General features: G+C 48.4%; 1 protein-coding gene across 5 annotated transcripts in view; it reads right to left on the minus strand.

The window, feature by feature from the left end:
• The window catches only part of LOC142008948 (solute carrier family 22 member 13-like), a 38,769-nt gene extending 14,617 nt beyond the window's left edge, over nucleotides 1-24,152 (minus strand). For 4 of the 5 annotated variants that reach the window (XM_074986330.1, XM_074986329.1, XM_074986327.1 and 1 more), the window contains exons 1-5: nucleotides 22,234-22,605; nucleotides 21,080-21,183; nucleotides 12,441-12,595; nucleotides 11,878-12,046; nucleotides 9,551-9,671 (exon numbers count right to left, since the gene is read on the minus strand). In XM_074986330.1, coding sequence (XP_074842431.1) covers nucleotides 9,551-9,671; nucleotides 11,878-12,046; nucleotides 12,441-12,595; nucleotides 21,080-21,183; nucleotides 22,234-22,605 — 921 coding nt within the window. Of the gene's footprint in view, nucleotides 1-9,550; nucleotides 9,672-11,877; nucleotides 12,047-12,440; nucleotides 12,596-21,079; nucleotides 21,184-22,233; nucleotides 22,606-24,103 lie in introns of those variants that run through there. The other variant, XM_074986326.1, reaches the window with a different exon arrangement.
• Nucleotides 24,153-24,968: the final 816 nt, after the last annotated feature.

Genomic DNA, 24,968 nt, shown 5'->3' on the forward strand with positions numbered 1-24,968 from the left:
CATACCGTTGCATAGGTAAGCTAGAAAGTATGGTAAAAGACTGCCCTGGCTTAGCCTGGAGATCTTGCGTGATCTCAAAATCAAAAAGGAGTTGTATAAAAAGTGGAAAGTAGGAGAAATTACAAATTATGTATATAAGCAAACGATGTGTGCATGCAGGGCCAAGACTAGAAAGGCCAAGGCACAGAATGAGCTCAAATTAGCTAGAGACATAAATGGTAACAAGAAGTCATTCTATAAATATATTAGAAGCAAGAGAAACACCAAGGACAAGGTAGACCCACTACTCAGTGAGGAGGGAGAAACAATATCAGGGAAAATGGAAATGGCAGAGGTGCTTAATGACTTCTTTGTTTCAGTCTTCACCAAGAAGGCCAATGCAGAAATGCTTAATATAATGCATGCTAGTGGGAAGGGGGTAGGTTTAGAGGATAAAATTCATAAAGAACAAGTTAAAAATTACTTAGAAAAATTAGATGTCTTCATGTCACCAAGCACCTGATTAAATGAATCCTAGAATACTTAAGGAGCTCATAGAGGAGGTTTCTGAGCCTTTAGCTATCACCTTAAAAAAGTCCTGGAAGTCAGGAGAGATTCCAGAAGACTGGAAAAGGGCAAGTATAGTGCCCATCTATAAAAAGGGAAAAAAGAGCAACCCAGGAAACCACAGACCAGTTAGTTTAACTTCTGTACTGGGAAAGACAATGGAGAAATAATTAAGAAATTCACCTGCAAACATCTGGATGAAAATAAGGTGATAGGTAACAGCCAGCATGGATTTGTAAAGACCAAATCATGCCAAACCAATCTGATCGCGTTTTTTTAAACAGGATAACAAGTCTTATGGATAAGGGAGAGGCAGGGGATGTGGTATACCTAGACTTTAGTAAGGCATTTGACATGGTCTCGCATGACCTCCTTATAAATAAACTAAGCAAATACAAGTTAGATGGGGCTACTAACTGGCTGGATAACTGTTCTCAGAGAGTAGTTATTAATGGTTTGCAGTCATACTGGAAAGGCATAACAAGTGGGGTTCCACAGGGATCTGTTTTGGGACCAGGTCTATTCAATATCTTCATCAACAAATTTAGATATTGGCATAGAGATTACACTTATCAAGTTTGCAGATGATACTAAGCTGGGAGGGGTTGCAACTGCTCATAATTCAGAATGATACGGACAAACTGGTGAAATGTGCTGAGGTAAACAGGATAAAGTTAAATGAGGACAAATGCAAAGTACTCCAATCAGCAGTTGCAACCCCTCCCAGCTTGGTATCACCTGCAAACTTGATAAGCGTACTCTCTAAGCCAATATCTAAATTAGGAAGAAACAATCAGCTTCGTACATATAGAATGGGAAGCAACTGTCTAGGAAGCAGTACTGCAGAAAGAGACTTAGGGGTCATATTAGACAACAAGCTAAATAAGGGTCAACAGTGTGAAGCTGTTACCAAAAAAGCAAACATGATTCTGGGATGTATTAACAGGAGTGTTCTGATCAAGACAAGAAAAGAGAAGTTACTCACCGTAGTAACGGTGGTTCTTCGAGATGTGTCCCCGTGGGTGCTCCACAATAGGTGTCGGGCTTGCCCGGCGCTGCAGATCGGATCTTCCAAGCAGTTTCTGCCGGACCGCGCATGCGCTGGCGCGCGCCGCTCCCTTGCACGCTCCTGGCCATGTGCGCGATCCGGTCCCCGCCAGTTCCTCGACCAACCGCCTCGGGTGCCCCTGCAAAACACTAACAGAGATCTGAAGCGGGGAGGATGGGCGGGTAGTGGAGCACCCACGGGGACACATCTCGAAGAACCACCGTTACTACGGTGAGTAACTTCTCTTTCTTCTTCGAGTGTCCCCGTGGGTGCTCCACAATAGGTGACTACCCAGCAGTAACCCAAGATAGGAGGTGGGTAATCGGATTATGTGCAGCTTGTCCCCGAGAGGACCGCTGTAGAGAGATGGGTATCCTCTTGGAATACCCTGTGAAGGGCGTAATGTTTGGCGAAGGTGTCGTAGGATGACCAGGTCGCCGCTCTGCAAATGTCTTTTAACGCAACGCCCTTGAAAAAGGCTGTTGATGCCGCCACCGCCCTAATGGAACGAGCCCTGGGAGTGGCCGATAAAGGAGTCTTTTTGAGCTCGTAGCACATTTTTATGCAGGATACAATGTGCTTAGAGATTCTCTGCGAGGAGAGACCTTCTCCTTTCGACTTGGGAGCGAGGGAGACTAGGAGTCTATCCGTTTTCCGGAAGGACTTGGTCCTGTCTACGTAGAAGGCTAGCGCCCTCCTCACGTCCAGGAGGTGTAGGCGCGCCTCTTCGTTGGAGTTATGAGGCTTTGGATAAAACAAGGGTAGAACAATAGGTTCGTTAATGTGAAACTCGGAAGAAACTTTGGGAACAAAGGCTGGATGCAGCCGTATGGTTACCGCCTCCTTGGAAAAAACAGTGCAGGGTGGCTTTGCCATGACTTCCGCGAGCTCACTCACCCTACGAGCTGACGTAATTGCAAGAAGAAAGGTCGTCTTTATTGTAAGGAGGCGGAGGGGGACCGTGGCCAAGGGCTCGAACGGTGGTCCCATTAGCGTGGTAAGCACCAGGTCCAAGTTCCACGAAGGTGGAATCGGTTTCCGAGGAGGGTATAGGTTTACCAACCCTTTGAGGAACCTGGTAACCATAGGGTGGGCGAACACCGTGTGCCCGTCCTCCTCGTGTCTGAACGCCAAGATGGCGGCAAGGTGGACCTTCAACGAGGATAGTGAGAGTCCTCCTCTCTTGAGGTCCAGTAAATACTCTAGTATTGTAGGTATAGGCACCAAAAGGGGGGCCAGCTGTTTGGTAGAACACCAAGCCGTGAAGCGAGTCCATTTCTGCTTGTAGGTCTTCCTGGTGGAAGTCCTCCTGCTACTTTCTAGGACTTGCTGTACTTCCACTGTCCATGTGCTCTCTAGGGAGCTGAGCCATGGATTAACCACGCTTGCAGTCGCAGGCTTTGGGGGTGCGGGTGCACTATGGACCCCTGGGCTTGCGTGAGCAGATCCGGCGCCACTGGAAGAGGCATCGGTGGACGGTCCGACATGCGCAGGAGTAGGGGGAACCATTGTTGTCGATCCCACGTTGGGACTACCAGGATCATCCGGGCCCTTTCCCTCCTGGCTTTCTGCAAGACTTTGTGGATCAGCACTGTGGGAGGAAACGCATAAAGCAGGGGGCCCCTCCACGGGATCGCGAACGCATCCCCCAGGGACCCCCATCCCAGTCCTGCCCTGGAGCAGAATCGTGGGCACTTCTTGTTGTGCTGAGTGGCAAACAGGTCTATCTGGGGAAAACCCCATGCGTGGAAGATCGGCCGTAACAGATCGGGACGGATCTGCCACTTGTGTGTGAGTGCAAAACGCCTGCTCAGCTGGTCTGCCTTCACATTGTGCGCACCTGGCAAGTATGAGGCTTTCAAGAGTATATTGTTGGCGATGCACCAGTTCCATAAGCGGATTGCTTCCGCGCATAAGGCACGGGATCGAGCTTCTCCTTACCTGTTTATATAAAACATGGTGGAGGTATTGTCTGTACTGATCCCGACGACTTTGCCTTGTATATGGTCTCGAAAGTGTCTGCAGGCGTTGAGCACTGCTCTGAGCTCCAGTATATGTATGTGTAGTGACTGTTCCGTGGGTGACCACAGTCCTTGAGTCACCTCTTCGCCCACGTGCGCTCCCCACCCTATGAGGGAGGCATCTGTAGTGAGAAAAACCGATATCTGCGGCTGGTGGAAGGGTACCCCTGTTATCAGGTTCCTGGGGTTTACCCACCATTGCAGAGATTTGCGCACCCCCGCTGTGGGCGACACCACCCTGTGAACGGTGTGTACTGCCGGTTTGTATACACTCGCCAGCCAGTGCTGCATGCTGCGCATGTGTAACCTGGCATTCTGTACTACGAACGTCGCCGCTGCCATGTGGCCCAGCAGCTGTAAGCACGTCAAGACCGGCACCGTAGGGCTGAAGGTGATGACCTGCACGAGGGAGCCGATGGCCCGAAAGCGAGCCTCTGGTAGATACACTCTCGCTGTAACCGAGTTTATGCGAGCCCCTATGAACTCTATGTCCTGTGTGGGGTCTATTTTTGATTTTGCCAGATTGATAACCAGGCCGAGTGAAGAGAACGTGTTTGCTGTGACGCGTATCATGCACAGAACCTCCCCCTTCGAGGCCCCTTTGAGCAGGCAGTCGTCCAGATACGGGAAAATAAATACCCCCTGTCTGTGCAGGTAGGCTGACACCACTGCCAAGGTCTTGGTGAAGACTCTGGGGGCCAAGGAGAGGCCAAACGGTAGGACCTTGTATTGGAAGTGTTCGTTGCCTACCATGAACCGGAGGAATCGCCGGTGAGCCGGATGGATAGTTATGTGGAAGTACGCGTCTTGTAAATCGAGGGCTGCGAACCAGTCTCCATCGTCCAGTGCTGTAAGGATGGAGGCGATTGTGATCATCCGAAAACGTTGCTTGCGCAGGTACCAGTTGAGGCCGCGAAGGTCTAAGATGGGCCTCCAGCCTCCTGTCTTTTTCTCCGTGAGGAAGTACCTGGAGTAGAACCCTTTCCCTTGCAGTTGCTCCGGCACTCTTTCCACTGCCCCTATGAGCATGAGATGGTCCACCTCCTGCCTGAGCCTCGCTACATGGGAGGCCTCCTGGAGGTGGGGCTTGGGTGGAGGTCGTGACAGTGGGAGTGACTGGAAGGGGATGGCGTACCCCGTGGCTATGATCTCCAGCACCCATTTGTCTGTGGTGATCCTTTGCCACTGGTCGTAGAATGGTCGGAGGCGATGGCGGAATAGTCGCTTCGGATGACCTTGTGCGATGGTAGTGATGGCGCAGCCCTGGATCTGTATGTCAAACTTGTGGCCTTTGGCCCCGCCCCGAGGACACACGGCTCTGTTGTGAACGTCGCCTGGGAGTTCTGTACTGCTGGTGCTGTTGATGTCGCCCTTGCTCGTAACCCCTGTGGTACTGGGGGCGCTGTTGCTGGTACTGGTACCGTCTTTGTTGAGGGTAGTACCTTTTCTTTGTGTATGGAGGGGTGTAAATCCCCAGGGTCCTGAGTGTGGCTCTTGAATCTTTACTGGAATGAAGGACCGAGTCAGTTGATTCAGCAAACAGCTTCTGCGAGTCGAAGGGAAGGTCAACTATCTTTGCCTGCAGATCCCTCGGTATACCCGAAGTCTGGAGCCAGGACTCCCTTCGCATCACCACTGCCGTTGCTGTGGAACGTGCTGCTGTGTCCGCAACGTCCAGGGCGATCTGAACTCCCGTCCTCGAGGCCGCGTAGCCTTCTTGCACTATGGCCTTGAGCACCGGCTTTTTGTCCTCTGGAAGCGAGTCCATGAGGGAGATTAACCTGGAATAGTTGTCGAAATTATGGTTCGCTAAGTGCACTGCGTAATTTGCCATTCGCAATGTTAAGGTGGAGGAGGAGTAGACCTTTCTGCCGAACAGCTCTAGCTTCTTGGCATCTTTGTCTGTTCCCCCTGTCCTGAATTGAGATGTCTTTGATCTTTGTTGCGACGACTCCACCACCAAAGAATTTGGCTGTGGGTGGCTGAACAGGAACTCCATGCCCTTCGCCGGCACGAAGTATTTCTTATCTGCTCTCTTTTGGACAGGCGGAATAGTCGCAGGGGTCTGCCATATCGTAGTGGCGGACTCTAAGATTGCTTCATCAAGCGGTATTGCTACTCTGGAGGAGGCCGGAGGTCTCAAATTTTTGAGGAGCTTATGGTGTTTCTCTTGCACCTCTGCTGTCTGGATGCCTTGCGTGAAGGCCACCCTCTTAAACAGCTCTTGAAACTGTTTGAGATCGTCCGGAGGATGGACGTCCCCCGGGGCCGTAGCCTCGTCCGGGGAGGAGAGCGAGGAACTGCTGGGGTACGTCTCTCTGGACCCTTCCGGTTCCTGCTGGTGATGGTACACCCTCTCACTAGAGATTTGCGAGGGAAAATCTCGGGGTTCCATAACCAGTCCCCCCTGAGATGCTTGAGTCTCTGTCCCCGGTCGCGATTGCCCTCGGGGGTACGAGATCGTCTGTGGGGATCTTTCCCTAGTAGATTGCCGATGGTGTCTATGCCCCGCGTGGTAGGGGCGACCATGGCAGTATAGGCGCTGTTCTTGGGAAGGTGACCTAGACCACTCCCTTGGTGCATACCCTGTGTGTCTGGGGGAGGGAGATCGTCGAGACACTGGAGAGAGCGATTTTGCATAATAGTCCAGCGGTTCAAACCCCAGGAAGGGTGAAGGTGGTCCCAGCCAGGGTGAGGCTGGTTGCAAAAATGGAGAAGGGGGCTCCGGGTAGGCTAGGGGGGACCCCTGCCTTCTGGTTGGAGTCTGCAACATAAGCGGAGGACTGTGAGAAAGCAATTCCACAGCCCTGTGCGGAGAGGGGCTGCAAAGCCTCCTCTTGTGTGCAGCCTTCCCCCTCCCTTGAGGAGGTAACTCTGCCCCCTGACATACAGGGGATCCCGGCCCCGTCCGCACCGTGCTCGGCACGCTCGAGGGCGGTGCCGCACGTGCGGTGTCCTCCGGTGCCTGCACGCTGCGTGCCTGCGCTCTCTGCACCGCTGGTTCCCCGGGGGTCAGTGCCGCTGCCTGCGGTGCCGCCGGTACCGGCACTTGTTTAGCCGCCGCCCTGCCTGCGGTGCGGGGCGGCTGGCTGATTATCGGAGGCTGAGCCGCTTCCACGTGGCTCTCCGTGCCGCCGCCGATCAGCTGTTGCTGCGGCTGGGGGCTGCTCGCTCCTCCCGTCCCGCTCGCTGTTGCTGCCGGCAGGGATCGGGCTGGGGAGACTTTCCTCCGTTTTTGCGCTGATGGGGTGAGGGAGGCAGCTTTCCTTTTATGGGCCCCGGAGGGTCCCTCCTGCTGCGGCCGCTCCGGCACGTCTGGCTGGAGGGCCTTGTTGAAAAGCAGCACTTTAAGCCGCATCTCCCTGTCTCTTCTTGCTCTGGCTGTTAATTTAGCACAGAAGGAGCATTTCTGTGCAACATGGGACTCCCCAAGGCACCTTATGCATAGACTGTGCCCATCAGACGCTGGCATCGCCTCTCGGCAGGACTCACATTTCTTAAATCCTGAAGAGGACATTGTTGGTGAGTCTTTCAGTTGTTAAACGGGTACTTAGCACCTTCTCTGTGCTGTTTTCCCCTTCTGATGGCCTGCCGCAGCAGGAGGGCTGATGGCCCTATGCTCCTGGCCTCCGGCGCTTGTTACTGGGACTGGATTGAAGCTGTCCCGCTTGTAATTTGTTTGTTGTTTTTTCTTGTTTTTTTTTTTTTGAAAAATAACAACCGGCTAACTTGCAGTAGCCTAAGTACTTGAAAAAAAACTTCAAAGAAAAACAGTTGAAGTCATTGAATACGCTACTTGGCCTTAGCCTAGTTTGGATTCCGTCTGCAGCCGACGGCGGTTAAGAGGAACTGGCGGGGACCGGATCGCACACATGGCCAGGAGCGCGCAAGGGAGCGGCGCGTGCCGGCGCATGCGCGGTCCGGCAGAAACTGCTTGGAAGATCCGATCTGCAGCGCCGGGCAAGCCCGACACCTATTGTGGAGCACCCACGGGGACACTCGAAGAAGAATCATTCTTCCACTCTACTCAGCACTCATTAGGCCTCAGCTGGAATATTGTATCCAGTTCTGGGCACCACATTTCAAAAAAAATGTGGAGAAATTGGAAAAAGTTCAGAGAGAGCAACAAGAATGATTAAAGCTCTAGAGAACATGAGCTATGAGGGAAGACTGAAAGAATGGGGCTTGTTCAGTTTAGAAAAGAGAAGACTTCGAGGGGACATGACAGCAGTTTTCTAGTACTTCAAAGAAGGTTACAAGGAGGAGGGAGAAAAATTATTCTCCTTGGCCTCTGAGGATAGGACAAGAAGCAATGGTCTTAAACTGCAGCAAGGGAGATTTAGATTAGGCATTAGGAAAAACTTCCTAACTGTCAAGGTGGTTAAACACTGGAATAAGTTACCTCAGGAGGTTGTGGAACCTCCATTACTGGAGATATTTAAGAGCAGGTTAGACAGACACCTATTGGGGATGATCTAGATGGTGTTTGGTCCTGCCAAGAGGGCAGGGAACTGGACTCGATGACCTCTTGAGGTCCCTTCCAGTTCTAGTGCACTATGAGTCTATGAAACACCTAGAACATTCTGTTGGCTCATCGCTCATGGCAGAGGCAAGAAGAATTGGGGTGATGTAGCAGGATGTTCCAAAATTGGTCTTGAACAAGAGCTCCACCAGGACTGAGGGGTGTGACCCATGAACTGAGCAGCACCCCAGCCGGACTGAGGGGTATGACCAATTAGTTGAACATCACATCTGCTAGACTGTCACCTGCCAAGAAGATAAATACTATACCAATTTACCACATGAGTCAGAGTCCATCAGTTCGACACAATGGGTGATGTGCGCATTGGACTCTTACCTCAGACAACTAACCAATATTCCAGGGGTCTGGCCAGCCTCAGAGCATGAGTGAGGGTATGTGTGAATGGGTTTATGTGCATGTATGTAATTCACTGGGTTAAGAATGGGGCTGTTAAATTGGGATAAAAATTAGACCATTAACCATTCAAGCTACACATTAGTTAACAGTTACAAAGCAAACAAAAAGTAATCAATGGAAGCCTGGTTTATAAACTGTTACCATAGGTGCATGCAATAAAAGAATTTTTGCTGTGGGAATTCATTGCTCTCTGAGTTCCTAGAGTTCTTAGGGGAGCACTGCCAGGTTGATCAGCTGTGCAGTTGCACTATGTTGTAATGTGTGTTAGTGTGGAACAGGTCTGGGTCCACCCCCACCCCCTTTTCCTCCTAAGCCCCACAGAGGAAAGGAGGAGGAGGATGACTGGGCTACAAACTGGGGAGTGGGGTACAATACTGAGTTGTCAAGGGGGGAACATTTAACTTGTGCCCCTCCCCTATCATCAGCGGGTCCTGTCTTCCTGCTTCCCTGGCTGGCTTAGACATGTTGTTCACTTTTTTTGGGTCGGGGGGAGCTGCTGCTGTTGCCGCTTCCCCAATGGGAGGGATAACTCAGTGGTTAGCACATTGGCCTTGTAAACCCAGGGCTGTAAGCTCAATCCTTTCCGGGGCTTGGGGAACGCTGGATTGTTTGTTGGAGTGGGGGTGGGGTTACAGCTGGGCCGAGCAGCAGACAGCCTGAAGTAAGATGGGGCGAGTTACAGTATATTTTAGGGAGCAATCAACAGTGTTGCTCCATTGTGGGGTTCATGTGCGTTATCCTCCCAAATTCTGAGACACAAAAGTCTTACGCTGTAAACGTCCAGCCTGCCTGGTTTCATTACATCTGACTCCTTCATATGTTGTGTGCAAAGGAGTTTGGTCATAGGGAGCACAAGGGCATTAAAAACACAGCTAAAGCTTTCATCCATTTACATCCCTATTTAGCCTCTCTCCCCTCCTGTTCCTCCCGCAAAGAGATATTTCTGACCTTTTCAAACAGACCGCCTGACTGCAGCCCCGTCTCAGCATCCATTACCTGATTGAGCAGTTCTGGCGGGAGGCGACGGTTATTTACACACGCTGCTTTTTGCAGGAGAGTTTTGGCTTCCTCGCTCTTCCCTTTTGTTACAAGCCACCGAGCAGATTCTGGAAGGATCCTGTGAAGTGGTTGGAAAATAGCAGTCATCCCCTTAAGTGTATGTCTAACATCCCCTACCTGATTGCAGGGGCATCATTTGGGTTTCGGTAGGAGAGCAGTGGGGCTGCAGCCATGCAGGGCCCCGGGGCAAGGCGGGGGGAGGCCCAGTTCCATGCCCCCAGAAGAAGCAGGGCAGAGGGCGGAAGGGACAGGGCAGTCAGACCTCAGGCCCCCTCCCAAGCTGGCAGAGAGGCACAACACTGCTCCAGGCCCTGTGAATGGCTCCACACAGCAGTTCAAAAGGGGCCAGGACATCCCAGCTGCCCTTGAAGGATTGACCCAGGGGCAATTTCCACTCTTGACCCTCCACTGCCACGTGTGTATGTGGGGGGGTTCCCCTCTTCCCTAATCTGTAGGGGGCAAGGTCCCCCCTTTCTTCAGGTGTGTGGGGTGGGGGGCTGGGTTTCCCCCTTTCTCCTGGGGAGGGTGTGTGTGTGTGTGTGTCTGGGTTCCTTCCTTTCTTCTGGGGCGTGTGTGTGTATTTGGCTCAGTTCCTCATTTGTTTGGGTGGGTGGGTGCCCTGCTTTCTTCTGGGGTGTGTGCGCATGTGTGCGGCTGGGTTTCCCCCTTTCTTCTGGGGGCATGGTGTGCACATGCCTGCTTTAAAAACACCTCCATTAGTAGCCAATGGGTACGCATCTGAACAAGTGCACATGACCTCAGTATTGGTGCATGAGACAAAACTCACTCCACTTATGGATAAAAAAATCTCAGAGGGAGCAGTGCCCCACACCCAATCCCTTGCCTCCTGAACTCCCCCCCCCACACCTCATCCTTCTGCCCTGAATACCCCACACACCACTCAATGCCTACATTTCTTATAGGCCCTGTTTATCCAGTATCCCCCCAGGGGGTGATAGGTTGAATAGTACCCTACCTGTAAAAAATTTGTTACTTTCACCCCTGGTTCTGAATAAATACAAAGGATCGGAAGGGGATTCCATTCCTAATGTTTCTCTCAAGATGTGAGAGTATAAACATCACCTCCATGGCATTCATCAAAGGTACTCAAGCCAGAGAGACTTTGCTACCCTCAGAAGTAGTAAAGAGGAGCTAAGCTTACTTACCAGTTGGAAGAGAAGGATAGTGCAGGAGACACACAGCTATAGAAGGGCTGGCTGTTTAGGGGAGGGATTCGGTCCTGCACAGTAACCAGTAGCAAAGGTATTCTGGGGAAAAGGCCTCAGGATTCAAAAGTACATTTGCTCTGTTCCTGAGGAATTAACATTTGTGTGCAACAGACAGGGCCTGCCTGGTAATCTGACACACCCACTACAAGCGAAAGAGTCTCTCAGACAAGTGAAAAGTGGAACTAAATGGAAGGATAGATGCCGCACCCAGGGGTACTGTCATTCCCCTCAAAATTGGAGTGTCAGAAAAAAGTGGGAAAGATTAAGTGTAATTTAGGTGACGTCTGTGGTGTGACAGCATGTTTGTTTCTTGACAGAAGGGAAAGATCCACTCAGGTGGTCATTTTTTAACTTTGCTGCTCTTACAGTGAAGCATTCCTAGGTGACAGAGCAAAGGATAACCACAAGGGGAGGAGGAAGAGGAGGAGAGAAGAGTGAACTAGCTTTTCAAACAGCGTGGCTGGGGCAGGGACAGGCAGGGGTAGGGAGCCTCAGAGAAACAGCAGAGCCAGCAGATACATAAAGAAAATGTCCTGTAGTCCTCACACTCCTGGATAGAGGGGAAGCAGGAGCCAATGTCCTGAAGTGGCAGGGCTCTTGGGGGGCGGGGGGTAGGCTGCTGTCCCTCCTGCCTCCCCCAAATGACACCCCTGCTGATGTGTCTTCAATGGTCTTACAAACAATTGGACTGTGTGCATTTACTTCAGGAGACAGGCAGATCTTCTGAGGCACTATGGCTTGAGTTTGAATGCGGGGCTGCTTTGTTTCAATAGAAATAATTGTACGGAGGTGCCTAGAGTTAAGCTCTTAAATCCATATTTAGGCCCCTCAATAAAAGTTGTTTGATAGGCAAGTGCGTGCAGCTCCCAGCAGCTCTCACTAACACTGCATAAGCCTTTACAAGATCTGGGCTATCATGGGAAACAAACACCCCTTCAGGGAGTAGATAAATCCACTCTGTGAAGCCCATGTGTAACCTGGATCACAAAAAATCCTGCAGTGTGCGAGAAGAGTCTCTGGCAAACACATACTTACCATATGTAAAACAAAAGACCGAATACAGGGGCAGATCCAGCAATCTGTAACAGCTTCCAGTTGCGAATCCCATACGCTACTCCAGCCAAAGCTATCTGTCCGACGGGCACGGCACTGTTACCTAGAGTGACTGAATGTGCCCGGTAGGAAACTCCAACCCATTCAGTGCCTAGAAACATTAACACAGATTGAACTGCTAAGAACCTAATCGTTCAGCACCATTTAAAGGGCTTTTTTCCTATTCTAAAGCATTATAAATAGGAATTCCCAACATCGCAGTACTACTGCTCAGAGGGTTACTTAACTAACCTTCATGACTTTCCAGGGAAACACGTAAAGTGTGTTGTTAAGAGAGGGACTTTCTTGTTTGTGGGTAGCCAGTATGCTCAGAGATACAACAAACAGCCAATAACAGCACTCAGAGGAGATACTAATGACAAATTGAACACAAGTAAAAAGTCTCAGGGGGTAGCCATGTTAGTCTGTAACTTCAAAAACAAGTAGTCCTGTGGCACTTTAGAAACTAACAAATTTATTAGGTCACGAGTGGACAAAAATCTTACCTAAGGTTACCATGCTTAGAGAGACACTAGACACAGCAGCACCTACAATGCATCTCAAAGCCATGTAGATGTAGAAATTCGGTGCAAAGGCTGTTCCAACACCAAATGCTCCCATCACAAGCAGGGAAAGCAACGCAACAGGACGCCGACCTATCCTGGGGGAAGAAACATATTTGTCAATCTCTGAGGCTACTCTAAGCTTTGCAAAATCAGAGGGTTTTAGACAAGACTATCAGGTATGACTGTGGATTAATGTAAAGTTGGAGATCCAGAAAGTGGCCTGATTTTCAGAGGGTGAGTTATGTCGCAAGGCACTCCTGGGCCTGGTCAGGGTCCCAGGCCTCTCCCTTCAGGTGGGAGGGATTCAGCTGTACCCACTTCTGCCAGTCTGAGCTGTCTGGTTAGTCCTTCCCCTCCCTTTCCACAGCCAGGGCTTCAGTCTTGCTGGGGGAGGGGAGCCCTGGTCCTCTTCTGTTGAGCTACTCCCTCTCCGTCTTGCTGTCTTTGGTAAATGCTGTTTTCTCTCCTTCTCTGTCTCCTCTCCTCTTATCTCAACCACCTTCACTTTGCTACCTCATCCACCTCCACTCTCTCCTGCCCTAGCTCCCCCCATCCCGACTGGGCTGGCAGTGAGACCAAGTAGCCTCATCAATTACCTGCTGCCACTCCTTATTGCCTCCACCTGGGAGCTTAACTGGCTCTTGCTCTTCTTCCCCTAGCCCTGGATGTGTCCTGAGCTGCCTTTCATCCTTTCAGCTGAGGTGTGCTGGCCTGGCCCTGTTACAGTTAGTACTCTCTGGGGAAAAAACAGAGCACTTTAAAGCATTTTGAGATGGGCCCCCCAAATGACTTCTTCTAGCAGCAAATGGTCTCCCTTCAAGGAACTGCAGATGGGAGCTAAGAGCGAATCAGAGTACGGACACACCTTCTGAGAGTCTCCACTTTGCAGGAAGGCAAAGCAGTGGCCACATTCAAGAAACAGTCAAGGAACAGTTAGAGACCATCATAATGGGACACTTCCTGAGGGACTCTCATGTCCCCTCTGTTGAGGTAACTGAGGTTGCACCAGAAAGATGTTTTACGTATAAACAGGACAATACCCACCGAATCCCCTTGAGTTCTCCTCATGTTTGAATTGCCAGGTACGTTCTGTCATGTATGTCTCCCTAAGAGATGCTCGGCCACTTGGGGCAAGAGCAATCTTTGTTTTGTACATCATACAGTGCCAGGTGCATTGTTAGCAGCAAATGAAGATTTACTTGAGTTCCGTACACACCTTCTAACCATAATAAAGGGACAGACCAATTAATGCCACTGGCCAGCACTTGCCTGCTTTGTGTGGGAAAAGAACACAAGCAGAAGGAAAAGGAGGGAAAATGGAAGCTGGAAATTGTGAGGAGACTAGTGAGATGGAAGGGGTTGGAGAAAGGGAAGGAAGAAGCTCAGAAAATGTCCCACCACCAACAATAACGTTTAATCTCTTTCTGGTCTAGTTACGGTGCAAGTTCTTTGTGAAGTGGGAGAGTTAATATCTGCTTGAGCTGTACAAGGCACCACATAGACTTATAACAGATAATGTAGACTTAGAGTTTTGTAGATTTTCATTATACTATTATAGACTGTTAAGACTTTCTGCTAGGTGACATACACATTCATTATTACTGTGTTCACTCTGCAATATGTTAAACTGTAGCGCACATTCTTTCTTCTTACCATGCTGCAATTATGTAAATGTGTGCCTGTGTGTGCGAGTGAGAAAAAATGGACATGAAAGGACTTTCAACACCTAGAGTATCAGAAGTGGAAACCCGAACTTGGGGCAAACCAAAACAAGGCAGATTGACTACCTCAAAGTTGGAGGCAGACACCCCTTTTTGGTGAAGAAGGAATAAAGCCTTTCCCAAGACACCAACACCTTTGGGCCCTCAGCATGCAACACAACAGCCAGAGGAGGTTGCATCCAAAAGGACTGCTGGAAATGCTGAGAACTGTTTGAAAATGCTGAGTGACTGAGTGAGGCCTGATAAAGTGAAACACATGGACTTGTATGAGGGGGGGGAAAAACCTATAAAAATGGGATCAAAACAAAAAGCAGTCAAGTAGCACTTTAAACTCTAGCAAAATAGTTTATTAGGTGAGCTTTCGTGGGACAGACCCACTTCTTCAGACCATAGCCAGACCAGAACAGACTCAATATTTAAGGCACAGAGAACCAAAAACAGTAAGCAAGGAGGACAAATCAGAAAAAGATAATCAAGGTGAGCAAATCAGAGAGTGGAGGGGTGCGGGGGAAGGTCAAATATTGAGTCTGTTCTGGTCTGGCTATGGTCTGAAGAAGTGGGTCTGTCCCACGAAAGCTCACCTAATAAACTATTTTGCTAGTCTTTAAAGTGCTACTTGACTGCTTTTTGTTTTGATAGTGTATAAACTAGCACGGCTCCCTCTCTGTTACTATAAAAATGGGGTGTCTTGCCTTAGTCTTGGGGTTCTGTCCTGCTGCAACATGGAGCACCAGTCCTCACAGAAAGAACTTGGCTCCACCCCGCCCATTCCTCAATCTGGCCAGTAGATCAGGGTGGGCAATAGACTGGTAACTGTAACATCAGCAGGATGGGGGTGGGTGGGTGGATGTGTGTGAGAGAGAGAAAGAGAGAGAAAGCATATGCTGCTTTGCCTATGTGGCATGGTGACTTATCCCCCTGAAAAAGATCCCAGGTGCTTCTTTTAAGCTTAACAACCATGGGCTTTTGATCTCAGTTGAGCTCACTAGAAACAAGATGGGTGAGTTGAAAAAATTGTGTTAAACTGTTTGACAGAAAACAGGGTGTTCCACAATTAGATATTTTTTTCCCAAAAAGCATTGCTGAAATGTCTAAAGTCAAAAGCTTAAAAAAATCCAAGATATTTCAATTTGGATATGCTCATGAAGGGATTCGGCAAAGTCCACTGCCTCATCCCTATTCTTCTCTGTGGGCTGAGCTTCCCAGCCAGACTACATCTCCCATGATGCACTATGGCTAAAGACTCCTATAATGCACTCCAACTTCTTTCCAACAGGGGAAACAGTGGTGATTCATGGGAAATGTAGTCCAACTAAAGAACTTGGCTCTGGCAGCATGTACAAACTACCCCACCAGGTGAAGGTTAATGAATTTCCATGGGGTGAAGCAGTCCTGCCACACTATGCCTACAAGGCATGTCAGGCATGGAGGTAAGGTGTAAAGAGGCAAAAAAAGTCTTGCCAAAATCATCAACAGCAGCTCTGGAAGGAGGGACAGACTTTCAGAGATTCCAAGGCCTGGAAGACCATTATGACTGTGTAAGTCTGACCTCCTATATGCCAGAGATATTGAACCTCCCCAAAATAATGCTCAGAGCAGATCTTTTAGAAAAACATCCAATATGGATTTAAAATTGGTCAGTGTTGGAGAACCCACCATAGCCCCTGGTAAACTATTCCAATGGTTAATTACTCTGACTTCGAAATATACATTTCATTTCCAGTCTACGTTTCTTCAGCTTCCACCCATTGGACCTTGCTAGACTTTCCTCTGCTAGCCTGAAGAGCCTGTTGTTAAATATTTGTTCCCTGTGGAGATTCTAATAGCCTGTAATCAATACACCCTTTAAGCTTCTCTCTCTGAAACCATGCAGCTTGAGCTCTTTGCATTTAATCACTGTATGGCCGGTTTTGTGACCCTTTAATCAGTCTCATGATTCTTCTCTGAACCTTCGCCAGTTTATCAACAGCCGTGTTGAACTCTGGGCACCAGAACTGAACACAAAATTCCAATAGCAGTTGCACCAGTGCCAAATACAGATGTCAAATAACTGATTTCTCTACTTCTGCTGGACATTCCTCTGTTTATTCAGCCAAGAATTTGATCACTGTATCACACTGGGAAGAACATGTTCAGCTGATTAGCAACCATGACCCCTGCAAATCTTTTCCAGAGTCATTGTTTCCCAGGACAGAGTTCCCTCCCTCCCCCACAACCTCTAACTACATACAACCTACATTCTTGATTCCTAGATATATACACTTACCCATGTTTGAAATGCATATTGTTTACTTGCTCTCAGGTTACCTAATGACCCAGCTCACTGACAGTGAGCTTCTAGATCTTGTCTTCCAGAGGAGATAGATGGTTAAAAATAGACCCGTTTGTTATGTGTGCATAAATTCTTTAGCATAAATAAGGCCTTCCTCAGTTGTGGAATTGTGACTTTTTGGGCATCTAATAAAGTGTCCTTATACAATTCTCAATTATCAGTCACATGTTTCTAATTAAATTCATTCTCCCAATTGATCTGGCTCAATTATTTTCAGCTTTGTGCAACTGGCCCTTTAAAGTACCAACTACAAAGCTATATTTCACCTGACTTAGGGTGACCTTCCATCCTGTACTTGGCAGGACAGTCCCATATTTGGGACACCAGAAAGGAGTCCCTGCTTATATTTTAAAAGGGACTAATTGTCCTGTATTTGGACCTCGTGTCCCCCCTCCTCCTGGCTCCACTGACCTTTTCCACCAGCAGCTGCTGGCCAGAGAGTGCATAGGACACTTTCCCAGGCCTCAGAGAAGCAGGGAGAGCATGGGTGGTTGCCATGTCCCTGGTGCTTCCCTGGGAGGACCAGTGGCTCCCACTTCCCCAGGTCTCATGGAGCACCAGGGGCTGCCACTTTCCTGGGGCTCCCAGAGAGCACCAGCAGCTACCGCCTCCTTCCCGGCTCCCTGGGGCTTGGTGGAGCAGCCCCCTCCTGCCATATCTCCCTGTTCTGTATTTGGGACAAGGAGATATGGTCGCCTGAAACGGAATGGACTTTCTTTTGGTTGTTAATTAGAAATATGACAAGTCACTATTAAGTTTTAGTTCTGGGATCTATTCTTTTTCATCTATTAAGATGAGGTCAAAAAGTAGAATTTCCTGCTACCCCCCCAGATGCAACACTTTTTGAGTTAGAAAATTGTCTTCTAAGATATTTACAAATTCCAAGGTTGATTTAATACTGGCAGCATGAAAGCTTTTTCTCAGTACATTACAGATAGGTGTGTAAGGAGGTGTGATGGAGTGGGGGGGAGTGCATGTGAGAGTCAGGCTGGATGTGAGAGGCAAGCAGAGCAGCTCCCAGTGGCTAAGGATGACCCTGGGGCTACAACTGGCAGGTAACACCTCTGCCCTGAACAAAGAGGAGGGAGGAGCCAAGCTGGGTTTTTGAATCGGGGGACGGCAGTTAGAGGCTAGGGGAAGGGAGAGCTGGAAGGCAGCCAGCCTGAGGAGGGGGAAAGCTACACCCCAGAGGGGCACCCCTCGGGGTCTTCTCCCCAGGATGGGTTGGAAGGACTGTCTCTGACTGCTGTACTGTCACTTCTGTGAGAAACTGGGCATCTGTTGCCTAATAAACCTCCTGTTGTACCTGCTGAGTGAGAGTCACTCCTGCCAGTGGACGGGGTGCAGTGCAGGGGGACCCCTGAACTCCATCACAGGAGGCAGTCACCCTGTGCCCTAGTGTGATTTGGTGACCTGCAGCAGACAAACGCTAATACCCCATCCTGTTTTTTATCTTTTAGTACATCAATCCATCAGCATTCAAAATCATCTTCTCCCAAGTTATTGGTAATTCAGACACAGATAAAGCCATTATTGACAGAGTGGCATTACCCCTTCCCTTTTGCCCATTCAATCCTTCCTAAACAGATTATAATAATTGATTTTCACCTTCCACTCTTGGCAGTCATCCTGTCAGATTTCAGCAATACCAGTTACGTCAAATTTATGCTTATAAATAAGCAATTCCAATTCTTCTTGTTACCCAAGCTTCTAGCATCAGTGTATAGGTGATCAAAGAATTTCTTCTCTCCACATCCTTTGGGTCCCTGATTAATTTTGTTCTCAATATCTCAGTTTTGCACTCAGTGCTTGTACAGACCCTCTTTTTCACTTTAACCCGTTCGCTATTATTTTCATGTCCTCCTGACTACTGTATGCAGCCTGTTCCCAAAAAGATTGGTTCCCCTTCTATTGAGATGGAGGGCATCCAACTTGACTGCCCTACCCCATTGAAGATGAGCCAATATTAAGCACAATCAAAACATTTCACCCTAACACCATGTAGCTAATCAGAAGTCTTCCAGAATATTCTGTCTTCCATTTTCCTTCACTCATGGGACAGAAAAGATCTCAAAGAAGATCACCTGGATATTTGTTCTCTTCCAAGTTCCCTGAAGTCATCTATCATCTGTGAGATATCCTGCAATGTAATGTTCTTGGTGCCTGTATGAGCTATTGCCAATGGCTTCTTTCACAATCAGTTTTAAAATTCTATCCAGTCTAAAACAAAAAGCAGTCAAGTAGCACTTTAAAGACCAGCAAAATAATTTACTAGGTGAGGTTTCATGGGACAGACACACTTCTTCAGACCATAGCCATACCAGAACAGACTCAATATTTAAGGTACAGAGAACCAAAAACAGTAATCAAGGAGGACAAATCAGAAAAAAATGATCAAGGTGAGCAAATCAGAGAGTAGAGGGGTAGAAGTGCGGGGGAGGTCAAGAATTAGATTAAGCACAGTACGCAAACGAGCCCTATTGTGACTCAGAAAATTGCCATCCCATTTCAAACCATGTGTTAATGTGCCAAATTTGAATATAAAAGACAGCTCAGCTGTCTCCCTTTGAATAGTGGTGTGAAAATTTTTCTTCAGTAACACGCAAACGTTTAAGTCGTTAACAGAATGGTCCACTCTATTAAAATGTTGACTAACTGGTTTGTGGATCTGGAGCGATTTGATGTCTGTTTTGTGCACATTAACCCTTTGTCTAAGGGAGTCAGAAGTATGTCCAATATACAAAGCATCTGGGCATTATTGGCACATGATGGCATATATGATGTTAGTTGAGGAGCATGAGAAAGTGCCCATGATTCTGTGAATAACCTGGTTAGGTCCAGTGATGGTATTTCCAGAGGAGATATGTGGACAAAACTGGCAGCAGGCTTTGTTGCAAGGAAAGGTTCCAGGACTGGTATTCCTAGGGTACAGACTGTGGCTGTTCGTGAGGATCCTCATAAGGTTGACAGGTTGTCTGTAGGAGAGAACAGCATGTCACCTAGGGCCTTCGGGAGTGTGGCATCCTGATTAAGGATAGATTGTAGGTCTTTAATAATTCGTGGCAGTGGTTTGAGTTGGGGGTTGTAGGTGATGACCAGTGATGTTCTGTTCTTGGCTTTTTTGGGCTGATCTTGGACTAGTTGGTCTCTGGGTATTCGTCTGGCCCTGTCAATTTGTTTTTTCACTTCTCCTGGTGGGTAATTCAGGCTTATGAATATTTGGTGAAGATCTTGTAGTTTTTGGTCTCTGTCAGTTGGATCAGAGCAAATGTGATTGTATCTAAGAGCTTGACTGTAAACAATGGATCTAGTTATGTGTGCAGGATGGAAGCTAGAAAGGTGTAGGTAAGTATAGCGATCAGTGGGTCTGTCCCACGAAAGCTCACCTAACAAATTATTTTGCTAGTCTTTAAAGTGCTACTTGACTGCTTTTTGTTTTGATAATATATAGACTAGCACGGCTCCCTCTCTGTTACTATCCAGTCTTAGAGTGACCTATCATATCTTCGCTTTGGGAAGGCAGCACAGTCTCTTGTTGTCCACCTGTCCCTTCTGAACTATTCTTTCCATTTTTCTGATTATTGTATCCCCAAACAATGATTGTCTGAATGCCTCAGACTGTTGGAAAACTCTACAGCAAGTATGATTTTCTTAGCCCTTAGTCCAAGCTCCCACCTGCATCTCTCCTTTTCCTCGAACCAGCTGGATCTGGAGCAGTATCTTCCATAGTTTCCATACTGAGGACAAGATATCGAAGACCTGGTACCGTCAAATTGCAGATCCCAGAAAACGATGCAGACGAGAACAGACACACAACTACTGTCTGAGTCCTCTGAAGAGAAAGTGGGCCAGACCCTGATGGGACTATTTAAGCCCTTTGCACCCTTGCCAGAGGACAATGGAGGATGTCCTTCCAAAGGCTCCATGAAGGAAGGGGGCCTGCTCCTTTCATATCAGCTGGTTTGGTTTCCTTTTTTGGAGCTTTGATAGCTCTGGAAAGTGTAAACTTGTGGGACTCGCCTGGACCCATGGGGTCAACCATCCAGACTGTGTGTGCTAGGTGAGTACAAGGACCTGTCACACCAAACGACAGCTGTGGGAGACAAAGCGCATGACACTGCGCTAGGGAAAAGAAAGGGTAGGTGAGACACCCAAACTACAACACCATGAGGCACAGTGCCAGCGTTCCTAAACCAGTTTTTCCTGTTTTCACCTGAAATGTTTCTGATATTTAAATTTCCCCCCAAACCATCTCAAACATTTTGTGGGGAATGCGGACAAAAAAATTAAACATTTTCCTCAGAATTTTCCGCAGAATCCCCCATCCCCTATTTTCAATCACCTTTCATAAAAAGCAGACATAAAAATGACTGAGTAATTGGCCCTAGTATAGAGGGCACATCGACATCACGGCCTAGACGCCAACGTTCTAACTATACCAGCCCTGTGGCTGTGAGACACTCTACATTACCCCAAGTGAGGTTATGCTGGTGGCTCTGTGCAGATTCATCATTCTCTCTCCTTACCTGTCACTTACTGTACCAGAGATCACAGCTCCAAGGAGAAAGCCCAGCATTAAAATGGATTGGGAGATGTTACTTAGTTCTTTGCGGTCGCATACCAGGTCAAACTGAAAGAAGGGCACAAGGTAGGTTTCATTTTAAAAGGGCCTCATGACCTGCCAGTTGCACAATCATTCCAAGACAGAACTGAAGATTAAAACACAATGGCCATGATTCACCTATTGCCCAGTCAGCATCTAGCATCACTTGGGAGTTGGATGTGTTTGTGGGTATACAAATCCAGGAAAAAAAACCAGATGTACGTGAACATTCAGTCCCTCTGCCTAGGCTGGATGGTCTGAAGCAATGGGACTCATGCTTAAAAATAATCAGTTGTGACAGACTGCTGCCTGTAGGCTGCAGAGACCTGATAGAAGGCAAGTATTCCAGATGGTGGGCTAATGCTTTTCTGTTCCCTGAGTAAGCCCAATTAGGGCAAGCAGTCAGCTCGGGCCTCATTAGGAGTCAGCCACAGCTGAGTCTAATCAGCACCCATGGCCAGCTGAGGCCGCTGGACTTCCTATAAAAAGTGCCTCCCTACTCCCAGGCACCAGTGAGGAAGGAGTTGGAAGGTGCACAGGAGACAAGACTGGAGCAGAGCACAGCAGAACAAAAAGGCACCATGGGAAGTGGTGGGTGAAGTGGCCCAGGGTGAGGTTACTACATTGGGGCAGGGGCAAAAGCCCCACCAGCTACTACTTGTCCTCTTAGGGACCCTGGGACAGAGTCCAGGATAGAGTGTGGGTCTGGACTCCCCTCACCCTTCTCCAGAGAGCTATCTTGCTGGAGCAGGCAAAGGTCTGCAAGGGGACCAGCTTTACCCTTCCCTATTCCAGACTTGCCCATGATGAGACTGGTTTGCTACGCAGAGACCCCTGCCTCTGGAAAGACAGGGGCAGTTAAGGGGCCACTGTGAGTCCCTGTGGCACAACAGCATACTGCCAGAAAGCACAGGGACCCACAGTGGGCTGACTGGGGAAAGTCTCACACAGTCAAACCAAATTCTCCCAGGCCACTCCTAGACTGACATCTCCGGAAGCCTGGGTGCTTCACAGCAAGAAGCTAACCATTGCAATAAAGCAAACCGCATTCGTCAGGAACAAACAGACATCACAAACCTGGGTTACCAACGTTTGTTCTTGCTCTGCAGGATAAACCCAGCCCTTCCGGCACTTCTCAGTGGCATTAAGCCCATATTTTAGGATGGAATCAATGTCCTTCTCCACAGGCGTGTACATCTGGCATTCCTCATACGATCCAGGTGGGCTCCTAGGAATGGTTAAGTTCAGCTGCTCTTCTTTGGTCATGTTTGGACCAATTTCACGGATCCAGTTTGTATCACAGTGATGAGGCACATGCAAAACCATAAACATCTGCCCAAATAGTGGGAAAGCAGCAAGAAAAGATGACAGAGACACCATGAGCACCAAACATTTTTGAAACCGCCCAAAATCACCAACAGATTTTAGAATTTCCCCGAAGCTAGTCATTGTGAACTTTGTCTGGAGACAGTACTGAGTGAGTCTTTCAAATGATCTGGAATTAATGTTTAAACATAAACTCTCCTGAAGTATGTAAGTAAGGCAAGGAGCTAATTTTTCATCAGGATCCACGTTAATAAAACTTAATGCATGATGTTTTATATTCACAGCTGCACTCTGTGATGTATTAATCTCCTTTTGTCAAAATAGGCAAGCACCATTCTCCGTGTGCTGAAGTCTGAAAGGCAGTGCAGGCTAGTGATTAGAGAAGAGGACTTGGTCTCAGGAAAACTGGATTCTATTGTCATCTCTACCAGGACCCGGCTGTGTGAGCTTGAGTAAGATGCTCAGGATCAGTTTTCAAACAGCCTTCTTCAGCCTGGTTTTCTAAATGGCTCAGCATCTGCATCTCCCATTCACTCAGATTGTTCTGTGGGACTCAGCACCTCTAAAAGTCAGGCATGGGTAATCTAGGCTAATAAGTGGTCCTTGTGTGCTGCTCCTCCATCTCAGTGGGCTACAAGATGGTTGACCAAGATAGTCTCCCAGGATAGGCAGCAGAATAGAGTGGCCCCCTTTCAGCCATGCAGCTCTGTGCTCACAGAAATGGGGGTAGACATGTGACCCCCAAGTGCCCCCCAAACTAGACCCACAGCCAGTCCTACCCCCCACGTAGGGGAGGTTTCCCTTTGCTTCCCCATCACTTTCTGCAGAGACAATTGTCGCTCTGTGGGTCTGAGCGCCCATCTGTGAGTCTGTCTGTTCAAGAACATCTCCTAAACAGTAAGCACTAACACCACCAAATTTGTCTGGTTGTGACAGGAAAATGGGATATGCCTGGAATCTTATGGTTTTCCATAATGTGGAAAAGGAGGGCGTTGAGAGCTATACTGCTGAGTGGCTACTGGGGCAGTGAGTATGGGAGGACAGTTTACTGCGAAGTGACCACTGAGGGCAGCCCTGCCATAAAGATAGCTGCCGGCTAGGGCTCGCCATCCTGAGGAGCGTTTATACACCTAATAGCGGAGAGGTAGCCATGTTAGTCTGTATCTTCAAGAACAACAGAAGTCCTGTGTCACCTTATAGACTAACAGACATTTTGGAGCATAAGCTTTAGTGGGCAAAGACCCACTTCATCAGATGCATGAGTTGGGGGGGTGGTTCCAGAGGGGTATTTAAAGAGTGGGGTTCCCAGTAAAAGGGAGGTCCAAAGCTGAGGTCTATTCAGCAAGGTGGAAATAGCCCATTATCAGTAGTGTGTGTCAAAAGAGGGAAAAAAACAAGTCAGATCAGACAGGGGGATGTGGCCCATTGTCAGATTCTAATGTGGAGATGTGAACACCCAGAGCGGAGAAACTGCTTTTGTACGGGGCCAGTCACTCCCACTCTCTGTTTAATCCTTGGTTGATGGAGTCAAACTTGCAAATAAATTACAGCTCAGAGATTTCTCTTTCCATTTGATTTTTGAAATGTCTTTGTTTTAGGACTGCTACTTAAACTTACACACCTAAATTATTCCAGAACAGCTTATTCCAGATTTATTATTCCAAAATAATGCACCTACATGACAGGGAAGTCCAAAAATAAGCAATATTTACCCCAAAATAGCATGTCTACACACAACAGAGCCCCTGGGAACAATACCACCGTAAGTACCATGGCTCTAATCCAAATTGCTATGTCTACACAGCAGAATTATTTCAGAATAAACTATTCCAGAATAGCTTATTTCAAAGCTCCTATTCCCTGTCTACACAGCCCCTATTCTAAAAATATCTGTTTTGGAACAGGTGTTATTCTTTGTACTGTGAGGTTTACCAAATTCTAAATAAGACATCTGTTATTTCAAAATAGCAGTTGTGTTGTGTAGACACTTGTAAACACTGTGTAGATCTACCTTTGCTAACCACTGGACTGGGAAAATGCCTCCCCTGTCCCAAACCCCTCCTCCCTGACCCTCAGCTGCAGCACAGGGGAGGGGTGTATGAGAGAAAGCCCACCCCCTTGCAGGTGCAGAAGGAGAAAAGGCTCCTGGCCACATCTTGGAGCCACAGCCTGTTCCCCCAGCACTGCTAGGCTGCCCAGAATACCTGCCCCACAGCTGGCCTGCATAGCCTTCCCCTCCCCAAGCCTGACCAGTCTATGCTGCCCCAACACACCCTGGTCCTCCCCCGATCCTGGCCCAGCCTCTTCAGTGACAAGTTGACAGGCAGGGTACACAGCCTCACCTGCCCCTTGCCAGACCAAAGAAGCTGGGGTCCACAGCCTACCCTGGGCCCAGGGAAAAGCTGTAAGGTGGTGTCCATTCCCCATACTGACTCAGACATTCCACATCCCCTTACCCCCTCCTCACTTCTCGTACCCCCACATCC

The sequence above is a fragment of the Carettochelys insculpta genome, chromosome 2 (genome assembly GCF_033958435.1).
Source record: "Carettochelys insculpta isolate YL-2023 chromosome 2, ASM3395843v1, whole genome shotgun sequence".
Taxonomy (NCBI): Eukaryota; Metazoa; Chordata; order Testudines; family Carettochelyidae; genus Carettochelys; species Carettochelys insculpta.